At 42.7% G+C, this 14,647-nt stretch overlaps 1 protein-coding gene across 2 annotated transcripts in view; it reads right to left on the bottom strand.

Moving 5' to 3' along the window:
* The window catches only part of dym (dymeclin), a 211,929-nt gene that overhangs the window by 107,469 nt on the left and 89,813 nt on the right, over positions 1-14,647 (bottom strand). For both annotated transcript variants that reach the window (XM_045692575.1, XM_045692576.1), the window contains exons 12-13: positions 12,225-12,338; positions 10,287-10,381 (exon numbers count right to left, since the gene is read on the bottom strand). In XM_045692575.1, coding sequence (XP_045548531.1) covers positions 10,287-10,381; positions 12,225-12,338 — 209 coding nt within the window. The remainder of the gene's footprint in view (positions 1-10,286; positions 10,382-12,224; positions 12,339-14,647) is intronic.

Genomic DNA, 14,647 nt, shown 5'->3' with positions numbered 1-14,647 from the left:
GCCAAAATCATAAATGTACTACATTACCTTCCCCACCACTACATCCCTAAACAGCCAAAATGATAAATGTACTATATTACCTTCCCCACCACTACATCCCTAAACAGCCAAAATCCTAAATGTACTACATTACCTTCCCCACCACTACATCCCTAAACAGCCAAAATCCTAAATGTACTATATTACCTTCCCCACCACTACATCCCTAAACAGTGAAGACACGGACAATAGTGTCAGCAGGCTACTGTCTTAGTCATCATAAAACACGGTGGATTGTGTGTGTCCGCCTACGGAAAGAGTATTTCTGTTTCCACTTCCCCGTGGTCACGCAACAGCTTGAAATAATCCTGAAAGAATTGATGAGAGGAAGAGGAGTGCTCGTGTGGTCGTTCTGGTTAGCTGTCCCGTGACAGTGAGCGAGCATGGCCAGGAAGAGTGTGTTCCTAGCCAGGGTCCATCCGGTAAACTGGGCTGTGTGCTGGGTCAGTGACTCACTGGTCTGGCCCATCACAGTCTCATTCTTTCATACAGTTAAGTCTCCTAACCACAGAGAGCAGAGGAGAATCCTGTCCAAGCGTGAATCCTCCTTCCTTTCAACAGCTTGGAACCATTAGTGTTACCATCACTGACTGACTAACTGAGTGCTTCACAGCTGGAGAGTAGCCGCGAGACGTGATAATGTCTTTATTCAGAGCCAACCACAGACTGACAGCCAGTCTAGTGGTCTAACATGGAGGTATCATGAAGAATAGAGCGACAGCATTTCAAAGGCTGGACGACATTCTGATGCTACAGTGCAGAGATCTCAATGCTTAGGCTACTGCATGTATAAATGGAAAGATAAATATTTCACAAACTATGACTAATGTCTGTCTAATGACCAACTCGATTACATAATCAGGGTGGATTAAGTGTTAGAGTGAGTGTGTTTGTGTGCTTAGAGCTACCAAGGCAATCTGGAATATGTTGTTGTGTATCAAGTCATCAGGGCATTTAACCTCTTAAAATGTAGGGTCCCCTTGATATAAATGTTTAATTCAATGTCGTCTAAAATGAAAACGGTCGCCCCCCACCCGTGAATACAGGGTGTCTCCTGAAAGCTGGGGATCTTGGCTTTCTTCCCGTACCACACAATCTTTGGTGTGACTTAGTACCATATATGAGCATACGGCCATAGAAGGGCAGGCCACACCCACGAGCCCATTTCAAGATGGCTGCGACTCACAGTCCATTAGTGTGGAAAAGATAAAGCTATGTAAATCTTGAACAATGTTGATATGTGATTAAAGCATAGACTCCACAGATAATGATATGTTGTTTGATCGGCCTGTGACCTACCATTATCGATTCACAGCCCAGAGTCAAGGAGTCCAATTTATACTTTGTTTTCACTAAACAACAAACATCTTACAAGGTAAGCTTCCATGTGGTCTGTGTTTGAGCTACATGGTGTCAAATGAATCGTTAAGTTATTACGAACAAAAGTAGCCTAGTGTCAATGTTCTCCGATAATGTATGGCTGAACTAGCACATCAAATGTCCAGCCAGTGACTACATCTTTGAGCACAAAGTGTTGTTTTTATCTTTCGACTGAGGAGTGGGTAAAATGAAAGATGGACAGTCGTGTAGCCAATAAGATAAGCTTTCCAGTCATATCAGATGACCTGGGTGGGACTTGTGTAGGACGGAGTAGCTCTGTAGCGTAATGCAAACAGTTGCTACCGGTATTTAGAAAGGACGCATCATAGTATTTTGAATGGATTCTTTCATCGCTTTGGCATAAAAATGGCTTATCAGGGATGTAAAAAGAAAGTGAAAAGCCAAGAAAACTACCCAACTGGGGGTAAATTGATGGCAAATGCCAGGAATACTGAGGAAGAGGCTTTGGAGGAAAATGTTAGTGAGTCAGACACAGATGCTGGGAGCTACCTATGACTCAGGTGGATACTTTTTTTCCCTCGAAGGATTAATATATATATATTTTTTTCCCCACCTTTATTTAACCAGGTAGGCCTGTTGAGAACAAGTTCTCAGTTACAACTGCGACCTGACCAAGATAAAGCAAAGCAGTCCGACAAAAACAACAAACGTACAAACAATCGTACAGTCAATAACACAATAGAAAAATCTGTATACAGTGTGTGCAAATGAAGTAAGGAGGTAAGGCAATAAATAGGCCAATAAGGGCAAAGTAATTACAATTTAGCAATTTACACTGGAGTGATATGTGCAGATGAGGATGTGCAAGTAGAAATACTGGTGTGCAAAAGAGCAGAAGAAAAAAAAATGTGGGGATGAGGTAGGTTGGTTGGATGGGCTATTTACAGATGGGCTGTGTACAGCTGCAGCGATCGGTAACCTGCTCTGACAGCTGACGCTTAAAGATAGTGAGGGAGAGATAAGTCTCCAACTTCAGTGATTTTTGCAATTCGTTCCAGTCATTGGCAGCCGAGAACTGGGAGGAAAGGCAGCTAAAGGAGGTGTTGGCATTGGGGATGACCAGTGGAATATACCTGCTGGAGCGCGTGCTACGGGTGGGTGCTGCTATGGTGACCAGTGAGCTGAGATAAGGCGGAGCTTTACCTAGCAAAGACTTCTAGATGACCTTGAGCCAGTGGGTTTGGTGACGAATATGTAGCGAGGACCAGCCAACGAGAGCATACAGGTCACAGTGGTGGGTAGTATATGGGGCTTTGGTGACAAAACGGATGGCACTGTGATAGACTGCATCCAATTTGCTGAGTAGTGTTGGAGGCAATTTTGTAAATGACATCGCCGAAGTCAAGGATCAGTAGGATAGTCAGTTTTACGAGGGTATGTTTGGCAGCATGAGTGAAGGATGCTTTGTTGCGAAATAGGAAGCCAATTCTAGATTTAACTTTGGATTGGAGATGCTTAATGTGAGTCTGGAAGGAGAGTTTACAGACTAGCCACACACCTAGGTATTTGTAGTTGTCCACATATTCTAAGTCAGAACCGTCCAGAGTAGTGATGCTAGGCGGGCGGGTGTGGGCAGCGATCGGTTGAAGAGCATGCATTTCGTTTTACTAGCATTTAAGAGCAGTTGGAGGCCACGGAAGAAGTGTTGTATGGCGTTGAGGCTCGTTTGGAGGTTAGTAAACACAGTGTCCAAAGAAGGGCCAGATGTATACAGAATGGTGTCGTCTGCGTAGAGGTGGATCAAAGAATCACCCTCAGCAAGAGCGAGTGTATATACAAAAGTATGTGGACACCTTCAAATTAGTGGATTCGGCTATTTCAGCCACACTCGTTGCTGACAGATGTATAAAATCGAGCACACAGCCATGCAAACATTGGCAGTAGAATGGACTTGCTGCTTCGTAACTTTCAACGTGGCACCGTAATAGGATGACACCTTTCCAACAAGTCAGTTCGTCAAATTTCTGCCCTGCTTGAGCTGCACCGGACAACTCTAAGTGCTGTTATTGTGAAGTGGAAACGTCTAGGAGCAACAACGGCTCAGCCGCGAAGTGGTAGGCCATACAAGCTCACAGAACGGAACCACCAAGTGCTGAAGCGTGTAGTGTTTAAAAAAAATCTGTCCTCGGTTGCAACACTCATTACCGAGATCCAAACTGCCTCTGGAAGTCGGGAACTTCATGAAATGAGTGTCCATGGCCAGGCAGCTGCACACAAGAGAACGCTACCTGCTTGAATGCATAGTGCCAACTGTAAAGTTTGGTGGAGGAGGAATAATGTTCTGGGGCTGTTTTTCCATGGTTCGTGCTAGGGCCCTTAGTTCCAGTGAAGGGAAACATTGCGAGCTACTAATATTTTTCTAGCTTTCAAATTGGCACATTCGTCTCTCCTGGAACTTTTCCCCGGGTCCTTAGTGTACAAGTGTTTGTCAACATACCTGGTAAATAATGTTTAATAAATAACTTTGAGGGCCCTATAAAAATCAGATTTTTTTTCTCCAAAATTTGGTTTTATATCTTCTGAGTTTTACTTTTTCTGGTTTTAGATTTGTTTAGTTTTTCACTCAAAACTACAATTATTGATAGAGAACAACGACACTGGATGTTCTGAGTCCATTCTGATGCTTAAATCACATCAGAAGTAAATTTCTTTGTGCAATTCCCTTGTTCTGCATCCTGTTGAATGTGGAATGAGGGAGAGCCCGGTTACTTTTTTTTGGAAAGTTTGTTGTTTTGGAAAGTTTTCAAAGTCTATTGAAACAATTAGGTTGCTAGCTAGCTATCTTTTGAGTTTGGATCCCGTGTCGCGGTTGGCATCAGTTGCTGGGACCGCTACGATCTGTCCAGTGATCCTGCTGACCAAGGCCAGGTAAGAGGAGCTGCTTGGCGTATTTATTTATTTTATTTAACCTTTATTTAACTAGGCAAACCAGTTAAGAACAAACTCTTATTTACAACGACGGCCTACTAAGGCTAAAACCTAACGCGAATGACGCTGGGCCACTTGTGCACCGCCCTATGGGACCCCCAATCATGGCCGGTTGTGATACAGCCTGGAATCAAACCAGGGTCTGTAGTGACGCCACTAGCACTGAGATGCAGTGTCTTAGACCACTGCACCACTCGGGAGCCCTAGCTGCTAGCTAGCTGCCTATCAAGCTAGCAGGGGTTTGAGGGCTTGAACGCAGCCCGTGACGCGGTTAGCCATTGTGTCTGAGAACGCGGATTGTCCCGTCTTGTGGCTGTCTAGATCCCTGCTGTTTGTTGTTTCCCATCTTCCCTGCAACCTGCCCTGTCTGGAACTGCAAGGAGTAACAGCGTAACCTACGTAGCTACCATGACAAACACCAAAGCCAGCAGGTGTACCATTGAGGACAGTGGTGTCTCTCCATGACAGGTGAAGGGTCTTTTAAATGAACAAAAATAGTTCTACCATCAGATACAATAACAAGAAAATAGCTTCAATTGTTGTGTCCAAATACTGGTGGAGTCAACTAATAATAGAATGAGAGGTCCAGGACCTGAAGACAAGTTTGCAGTTCTCCCAGGGTCAGGCCGGTGAGATTAAACAGGAGAACGGCAAGATGACAGCAATCTGTAAGTCACTGAGAGAGGACATCAGTTCTGTATGTGAATCCATGATAACAATGACAGAGAAATTGGATTATCTGGAGGGACAATCAAGGCAGAACAACATTGTTGTGGTTGGAATTCCGGAATCTCCACGAGACCTGGATGGAGTCTGAGGACAAAGTGAGGGAAATTATCTCAGAGATAATTTCAGGTCCACGAGACCTGAAATATGCACCACAAGAAGATTGAGGTGGAGCGTGCCCACAGGACTGGAAAACCTACCACCGGCCCAGGTGACAGACCCAGGCCGATAGTGGTCAAGTTCCTGAGGTTCAATGACAAGTTAGCTGTTCTGGAAAGAGCAAAGAACTTGAGAGGAACAAACATATTCCTCAATGAGGACTATCCTGAAGTTGTGTGCCATAAGAGGAAATAGGTTATCCCTACCATGAAAGCTGCCAGAGCACGTGGGGACATTGCTTTACATCCAGTATGACTGTCTCATTGTCCACCTTCCCTCCTGGAAGGGATGAGAGAGCCAAGCCTATGGGTTCCTAGCTTCAACCCTGCAGCACACAAACACATTTACACACACCAACTGAGTAATGGACTGCTGAATGTATATTTTTATTTTTTATCTTGCTTTGTTTGCTCTTTTCCATATTATGTCTGTCTCTGATAAGCTACCCAGCAAAGGGCTGAAAATAGCCCATATTAATATAGGTAGCCTTAGAAATAAGATTCATGAAATCAATAACATCAGACAACATTCATATATTAGCCATTTCTGAGATTCACAAATGTAATTCATTTGATGATACAGCAGTAGCAATACAAGGATATAACATCTATAGAAGAGGCAGGAACACTTATGGGGGAGGTGTTGCTGTATATATTCAGAGCTATAACCCTGTAATGCTTAGAGAATATGTTATGTCAAGTGTTATTGAAGTCTTGTGGTTGCAAGTTCACCTGGCACATCTAAAGCCTTTTCTTTTGGGGTGTTGCTATAGGCCACCAAGTGTTAACACTCAGTATCTAAATAATATGTGTGAAATGCTTGACTGTTTACATTACATAGACTGAGAGGTTTACTTTCTTGGGGACCTGAATATTGACTGGTTATCATCAAGAAGAAGCTTTTCACTGTAACCAGTGCCTGTAATCTGGTTCAGGTTATTAATCAACCTACCAGGGTGTTTACAAACACTACAGGAGATAATCCACATGTATTGATCATATTTTTCCTAATATTGTAGAACTTAGTTCTAAAGCTGTATCCGTACCAAGTGATAGTGATCACAATATAGTGAGCAAAAGGAGTGGCCAGTAAGTCTGGCTGCCCATCGGACTGGCTGATTTAATGCAAATTCAAAAATTATGTGACTAAACTCAACAAAAAGAAGAAGAATTATTATGAAGCCAAGATCAATGACAAAGAAAGATGGGGGAAAAAACTTGAGTACTTAAAATTAAATTATGGGCAGAGAAACGAATTCAACTCCATCTTTCATTGAATCAGATGGTATATTAAATCACAAAAACATTTGATGTTGACAAATATTTTAAAGATAACTTAATTGGCAAAGTGGGAAAACTTAGGCAGGAAATGCCAACAAAGAACTGTGAGCCATTGTACTAAATGCATAAAAAAAGCTAATAACAAAAGAAAAGCTTTGTACGTTTGAATTTTGTGAAGTTAATGCAGGAGAGGTGGAAAATGTATTGTTATCGATCAATAATGACAAACCTCTTGGCATTGGCAAACTTAGATGAAAAGTTACTGAGGATGGTAGCTGACTCTGACATATCTATAATCTGAGCCTAGAGGAAAGTCTTTGTCCTCCGGCCTGGAGGGAAGCCAGTCATTTCGCTACCCAAGAGTGGTTGAGCAGCCTTTACTGGTTCTAACAGCAGACCTATCAGCTTGCTGCAAACGGTTGGAAAAATTGTGTTTGACCAAATACAATACCATTACTCTGTAAACAAATTAACAACAGACTTTCTACATGCTTATAGAGAAGGACACTCAACATGTACTGTACTGACACAAATGACTGTCGATTGGTTGAAAGAAATTGATAACAAGATTGTGGGAGCTGTACTGTTAGATTTCAGTGCAGCCTTTGACATTATTGACCATAACCTGTTGTTGAGAAAACGTATGTGTTATGGCTTTTCAACCTCAGCTCTGAATCCACGATATGGCAATCGAATAGAATTTAGAGGGTTTTCTTTAATGGAAGCTTCTCTAATGTCAAACATGTAAAGTGTGGTGTACTGCAGGGCAGCTCTCTAGGCCCTCTACTCTTTCCTATTTTTACCAATGACCTGCCACTGGCATTAAACAAAGCATGTGTGTCAATGTATGATGATGATTCAACCATATATGCATCAGCAACCACATATAATGAAGTCACTGAAACCCTTAAAGAGTTGCAGTCTCTTTTGGAATGGGTGGCCAGTAATAAACTGGTCCTGAACATCTCTAAAACTAAGAGCATTGCATTTGGTACAAATCATTCCCTAAGTTCAAGACCTCAGCTGAAGCATGTAATGAATGGTGTGACTGTTGAACAAGTTGAGGAGACCAAAGTTACTTGGTGTTACCTTAGATTGTAATCTTTCATGGTCAAAACATAGAGATTCAACGGTTGTAAAGATGAGTTGAAGTATGTCCGCAATAACGAGATGCTGTGCTTTTTTGACACCACACTCCACAAAGCAAGTCCTGCAGGCTCTAGTTTAATCTTATCTTGATTATTGTCCAGTCATATGTTCAAGTGCAGCAAAGAAAGACCTAGTTAAGCTGCAGCTGGCCCAGAACAGTGGCATATCTTGCTCTTCGTTGTAATCAGAGGGCTGATACTAATACTATGCATGCCAGTCTCTCTTGGCTGAGAGTTGAGGAAAGACTGACTGAGTCACTTCTTGTTATTATAAGAAACAATGTGTTGGAAATTCATTATTTTTTGCATAGTCAACTTACACACAGCACTGATACACACACTTACTCCACCCACCAGACATACCACCAGGGGTCTTTTCACAGTCCCCCAGGTCCAGAACAAATTCAAGCAAATGTACAGTATTATACAGAGCATGGAACTCCCTTCCATTTTATATAGGGCAAGTGAACAGCAAACCTGGTTTCAAAAATGAATAAAGCAACACCTTTCGGCACAACGCATAGATGCACACACACACACACACACTACACGTTAAAATTTGTAAAATATATTTCAAATGTAAAGACTTTGGTCTGTAATGTCTTTTTCGTTATGTGTTTAGACCCCAGTAAGACTAGCTGGATCCCCCGTGGCGTCGGCTAATGGGGATTCTAATCAATGCCCCCCAAAATCTGTCCCTTTAATTGTGCATCTAGCGAGTGAGCAATGTGCTGGTCTAGCAATGGTTCTGTACTGCTGATGCTCAAATCATGGCAAAGTTCTCAAATAACCAATAATAGATACAAATGATATACAGTGCATTCGGAAAGTATTCAGACCTCTTCCCCTTTTCCACATCTAAAATTGATTAAATTAAATGTTTTCCTCATCAACCTACACACAATATCCCACAATGACAGAGAGAAAACAAGTTTCAGAAATGTTTATTACAAATAAAAAAACAGAAATACTTTAGTATTCAGACCCTTTGCTATGAGATTAGAATTTGAGCTCAGGCGCATTCTGTTTCCATTGATCATCCTTGAGATGTTTTCACAACTTGATGGAGTCCACCTGTGGTAAATTCAATTGATTGCACATGATTTGAAAAGGCACACACCTCTCTATATAAGGTCCCACAGTTGACAGTGCATGTTAGAGCAAAAACCAAGCCATGAGGTCGAAGGAATTGTCCGTAGAGCTCCGAGAGAGGATTGTGTCGAGGCACAGATCTGGGGAAGGGTACCAAAAGATGTCTGGAGCATTGAAGGTCCGCAAGAACACAGTGGCCGCCATCATTCTTAAATGGAAGAGGTTTGGAACCACAAACTCTCCCTAGAGCTGGCTGCCCGGCCAAAGTGACCAAGGGCCTTGGTCAAGGAGGTGACCAAGAATCCAATTATCACTCTGACAGAGCTCCAGAGTTTCTCTGTGGAGATGAGAGAACCTTCCAGAAGGACAAACAACTCGGCAGCACTCCACCAATCAGGCCTTTATGGTAGAGTGACCAGACAGAAGCCACTCCTCAGTAAAAGGCACGACAGCCCGCTTGGTGTTTGCCAAAAGCCACCTAGAGAACTTTCAGACCATGAGAAACAAGATTATCTGGTCTGATGAAACCAAGATTGAACTCTTTGGCCTGAATTCCAAGTGTCCCGTCTGGAGGAAACCTGGCACCATCCCAATGGTGAAGTGTGGTGGCAGCATCATGCTGTGGGGATGTTTTTCAGCGGCAAGGACTGGGAGACTAGTCAAGATCAAGGGAAAGATGAACAGAGCAAAGCACAGAGAGATCCTTGATGAAAAACTGCTCCAGAGTGCTCAGGACCTCAGACTGGGGCGAAGTTTCACCTTCCAATAGGACAACAACCCTAAGCACACAGCCAAGACAATGCTTACTCATTGCTCTTACTCACTTACTCATGCTATACTTCTGCTAGGTAAGCCTACTTTGCAGTTAACATTTCATTGGGAAGGTTTTGGGGAAAGGTTTTCTGTCAACCCACAAGGCTTACCTAGCAGAGGTATATCATGAGTAAGTACAGCGCATTCGGAAAGTATTCAAACCCCTCGACTTTTTCCACATTTTGTTACGTTATAGCCTTATACTAAAATTGATCACATCAACAGGCTGGCTAGACACGGAGTGATAGTCAAACGCGTTCACCAGAGACAGACGGGCAATTTTGCTGGAAATGAATTGGCAGATGGTGTTAGATTAGTTTTTTTAAGCCAATAGTGGATAACCAGGGTTGGGATAATGTTGCGCTGATTAGATAGTAGCTGGGAGTCTGCGGTGTCTGATACTCTGACAGTTTGTGGTGGAACACTTAAATTGCATGTACTTTGAGAATTGTTCGGCGAGCTACTCATAGGTAGGCTGGAGGCTACTGGTGGCTGGCGATCGACCCGTTGGAAGACACCTGCTCTAACCTAACACCAGGCCTGGCTGTACTCTGACCTGCTAAACCTTTTCAGTCTACAGTTGGCCAGTAGGCTATGGTTAGAGTAAAGAGCATATCAATACCAGTTAAAATGCTTTGGCCATACCAGTGTCTGTGCTGACAGTCAACACTAGTTCGACAGAGTGCCTACTAAACCTCACCTGATGATGCGCTGGGCAGCGTACTGGTGTAAGCAGCGGAACTGGGCTGACATATTGGCCAGGGCTGCCAGGCAGTTGGTGTGCAGGTACTTATCCTGGAAGAGAGGAAGTACAATGAAGAGATGTACAATGACCTTCCTGGAAGTCCATTGAGATGCGTACTAAGTATAGTTTCAAGTTTTATAATGTCACGTGCACAAGTACAGTGAAATGCCTTTCTTGCCAACTCTAAACCCTACAATGCAGTCATCTATATCAATGTAGTACTAAAAACAACATAAGGTTGAACAAAAACACATGAGAAATGAAAATCTGAAGTAGGCCTAAACAAAATATATGTGGTCATGTAGGTGTGTGTGTCCAGGGTTTTTTCTGCATATAAAAGTATTGGGGCGGGCCGGCCTAAGTGTTTTTTCGGGCCGTCTATGTCCAAATAGTAAAATTTGAAATGACTAAAACCAGATAAAAAGTATGTAGAAAATATAATTTATATATATTTTTTATAATCTCAGAACTAACCAAAATAAAAGGAGAATCTATATTGAACAAAAATAAAATGCAACATGCAACAATTTCAAAGATTTTACTGAGTTACATATCATATAAGGAAATCTGTTATTGAAATAAAATCATTAGGCCCTAATCTATGGATTTCACATGACTGGGAATACAGATGTGGATCTGTTGGTCACTGGTGTGGCCACCATTTGCCTCACGCAGCGTGACCCATCTCCTTCGCATAGAGTTGATCAGGCTGTTGATTGAGGCCTGTGGAATGTTGTCCCACTCCTCTTCAATGGCTGTGGAATGTTGTCCCACTCCTCTTCAATGGCTGTGGAATGTTGTCCCAATCCTCTTCAATGGCTGTGGAATGTTGTCCCACTCCTCTTCAATGGCTGTGGAATGTTGTCCCACTCCTCTTCAATGGTTGTGGAATGTTGTCCCACTCCTCTTCAATGGCTGTGCGAAGAACTGGATATTATCAGGAACTGGAACACATTGTCGCAAACATCGATCCAGAGCATCTCAAACATGCGCAATGGGGGACATGTCTGGTGAGTATGCAGGCCATGGAAGAACTGGGACATTTTCAGCTTCCAGGAATTGTGTACAGATCCTTGTGACATGGGGCTGTGCATTATCATGCTGAAACATAAGGTGATGGCAGCGGATCAATGGCATGACAATGGGCCTCAGGATCTTGTCACGGTATCTCTGTTCATTCAAATTTCCATCAATAAAATGCAATTATGTTCATTGTGCATAGCTTATGCCTGCCCATACCATAACCCCACCGACACCATGGGGCACTCTGTTCACATTATCTGTGGTTCTGAAGCCGATTGGACGTACTGCTTAATTCTCTTAAACAACGTTGGAGACGGCTTATGGTAGAGAAATCATCATTCAATTCTCTGGCAACAACTCTGGTGGACATTCCTGCAGTCAGCATGCCAATTGCACGCTCCCTCAACACAATCTGTGGCATTGTCTTGTGTGACAAAACTGCACATTTTAGAGTGGCCTTTTATTGTCCTCCAGCACAAGGTGCACCTGTGTAATGACCACGCTGTTTAATCAGTTTACTGATATGCCACACCTGTCAGGTGGTTGGATTATCTTAGCAAAGGAGAAATGCTCACTAACAAGGATATAAACAAATTTGTGCACAACATTTGAGAGATAAGCTTTTTCTGAATATGGACCAACACTTTACATGTTGCGTTTATATTTTATTGCGTACAAATCTCTCTCTCAGCCTGATGGCAAAAATGTGTAGAAATGCAGGAAATTAGCCAACAGGACCACACCCATGGGCATGCCACAGCCACCACCTAAACCCCATTTTGATCCAGAAAAAACCCTGTGTGCGTGCATGTGTGTGTGCGTGTGTCCATGCACTGCTTATGCATGTACATCCTTGTGTGTTTAACTCACCCTGGTCCGTGTCATGTTGTACTGGATGGTGCGTATGACCACCAGGATGAGTAGACTACCCAGAGAGATCTCTGTTAACTGACGTTCTGAATACCACTTTATGTTCTTCAATACCTGAGAGAGAGGGAGACAACATAAGAAATGGCTATGCAAATGGTAGCTACTACAGTAGGTAACACCCCAGAAGTAGATAGCAGCTACCACTGTTCCTTCCTAATCTCGTAGATAGGAGCTACCACTGTTCCTTCCTAATCTCGTAGACAGTAGCTACCACTGTTCCTTCCTAATCTCGTAGATAATAGCTACCACTGTTCCTTCCTAATCTCGTAGATAGTAGCTACCACTGTTCCTTCCTAATCTCGTAGACAGTAGCTACCACTGTTCCTTCCTAATCTCGTAGACAGTAGCTACCACTGTTCCTTCCTAATCTCGTAGATAGTAGCTACCATTGTTCCTTCCTAATCTCGTAGACACCACTGATTCATGAAATATTTAAACATCGACCAACATCCAAATCCTATCTCCCCCCAGATAACCTTTATCAATCAGGCAATGAGATTAAGACAGGAAGTATCAGGAGTTTCAAATGTATCAATGTTACGTCTCTCTTTCTGTCTCTGCATCTCAAATTACCCCTCTCTCTCTGGTTATGGCCACCATTTTGTGTAATGTCTGTCTGAGCTGAGGTTCCAGACTTGTTTGGGATAGAAAGCAGTTGCTTCGTGAGCCTGAAAATACATTTTCTAAGAGATTGATAGTTGGCATTCAGCAGTCAAAAGTATACCTTATTTACTTTGAAATACTACAAAATAGTGATTATGTCAGACAGCATAGACAGCAGCTCTAGAGAGATGAGATGATGACTTTGAATTAAATAATATAGTCATAAAATAAAACATTTTATTCAAGTAAAGTAACTTGGGTGACCGAGAGTTGTCTGTTCTTTCGACCAATTGATTGGTTGAAATGTTTAAAACGTATTTTTAAATATACAACACCGCCTTCGGAAAGAATTCGAACCTCTTGACTTTTCCCACATTTTGTTATGTTACAGACTTATTCTAAAATTGAGCATTGTTTTTTTCCCTCATCAATCTACACACAATACCCCATAATGACAAAGGAATAACATTTTTGCAAGTGTATAAAAAAACTAAACTGGAAAATCACATTTACATCAGTATTCAGACCCTTTACTTTGTTGAAGCACCTTTGGCAGCGATTACAGCCTCGAGTCTTCTTGGGTATGACGCTACAAGCTTGGCACACATGTATTTGGGGAGTTTCTCCCATTCTTCTATGCAGATCCTTTCAAGCTCTGTCAGGTTGGATGGGGAGTGTCGCTTCAAAGCTATTTTCAGGTCTCTCCAGAGATGATTGATCAGGTACAAGTCCGGGCTCTGCCTGGGCCACTAAAGGACATTCAGAGACTTGTCCCAAAGCCACTCCTGCGTTGTCTTGGCTGTGTGCTTGGGGTCGTTGTCCTGTTGGAAGGTGAACCCTCGCCCTAGTCTGATGTCCTGAGTGCTCTGGAGCAGGTTTTTAATCAAGGATCTGTCTGTACTTTGCTCCGTTCATCTTTCCCTCGATCCTGACTAGTCTCCCAGTCCCTCCCACTGAAAAACATCCCTACAGCATGATGCTGCCACCACCATGCTTCACCGTAGGGATGGTGCCAGGTTTCCTCCAGATGTGAGGCTTGGCATTCAGGCCAAATAGTTACATCTTGGTTTCATCAGAACAGAGAATCTTGATCTGAGTCCTTTAGGTGCCTTATGGCAAACTCCAAGCGAGCTGTCATGTGCCTTTTACTGAAGTGGCTTCCGTCTGGCCACTCTACCATAAACGCCTGATTGGTGGAGGGCTGCAGAGATGGTTGTCCTTCTGGAAGGTTCTCCCATCTCCACACAGGAACTCTGGAGCTCTGTCAGAGTGACCACTGGGTTCTTGGTCACCTCCCTTACCAAGGCCCTTCACCCCGATTGTTCAGTTTGGCCGGGCGGCCAGCTCTAGGAAGAGTCTTGGTGGCTCCAAACTTCTTCCATTTAAGAATGATGGAGGCCTGTTCTACTAAGCCTACTAATGATACTGACTTTACTTATTATAATGACGATCATAACAATAATAGTAATAATAACAATAAGGAGATCTAGAAAAAGGAGGGTTATTATTCTAAATAATCATTCTAAATATATTTTTCTGACAATTTGGAACCGTGTAAACACTAAATAAATTGTAAGTGATATCAGAGAGGCTGTTCTAACAAAAAACAGTCTAAAACCTTAATTACAGCATAGCAAAGATTAAAACCAGACGAATTTGTGAAATTGTTTATATGACATGTGGTTGAGTGAAGCTTGGTGCTCACGGAATCAGTAGGCTATTAAACAAACACTCGAACAGGCAACAGAAACAGGATCCAT

The sequence above is a fragment of the Salmo salar genome, chromosome ssa13 (assembly GCF_905237065.1).
Source record: "Salmo salar chromosome ssa13, Ssal_v3.1, whole genome shotgun sequence".
In the NCBI taxonomy this organism is placed as follows: domain Eukaryota; kingdom Metazoa; phylum Chordata; class Actinopteri; order Salmoniformes; family Salmonidae; genus Salmo; species Salmo salar.
Note: the sequence above shows the minus strand (reverse complement) of the source record. Positions and strands in the feature narration are given on the sequence as shown.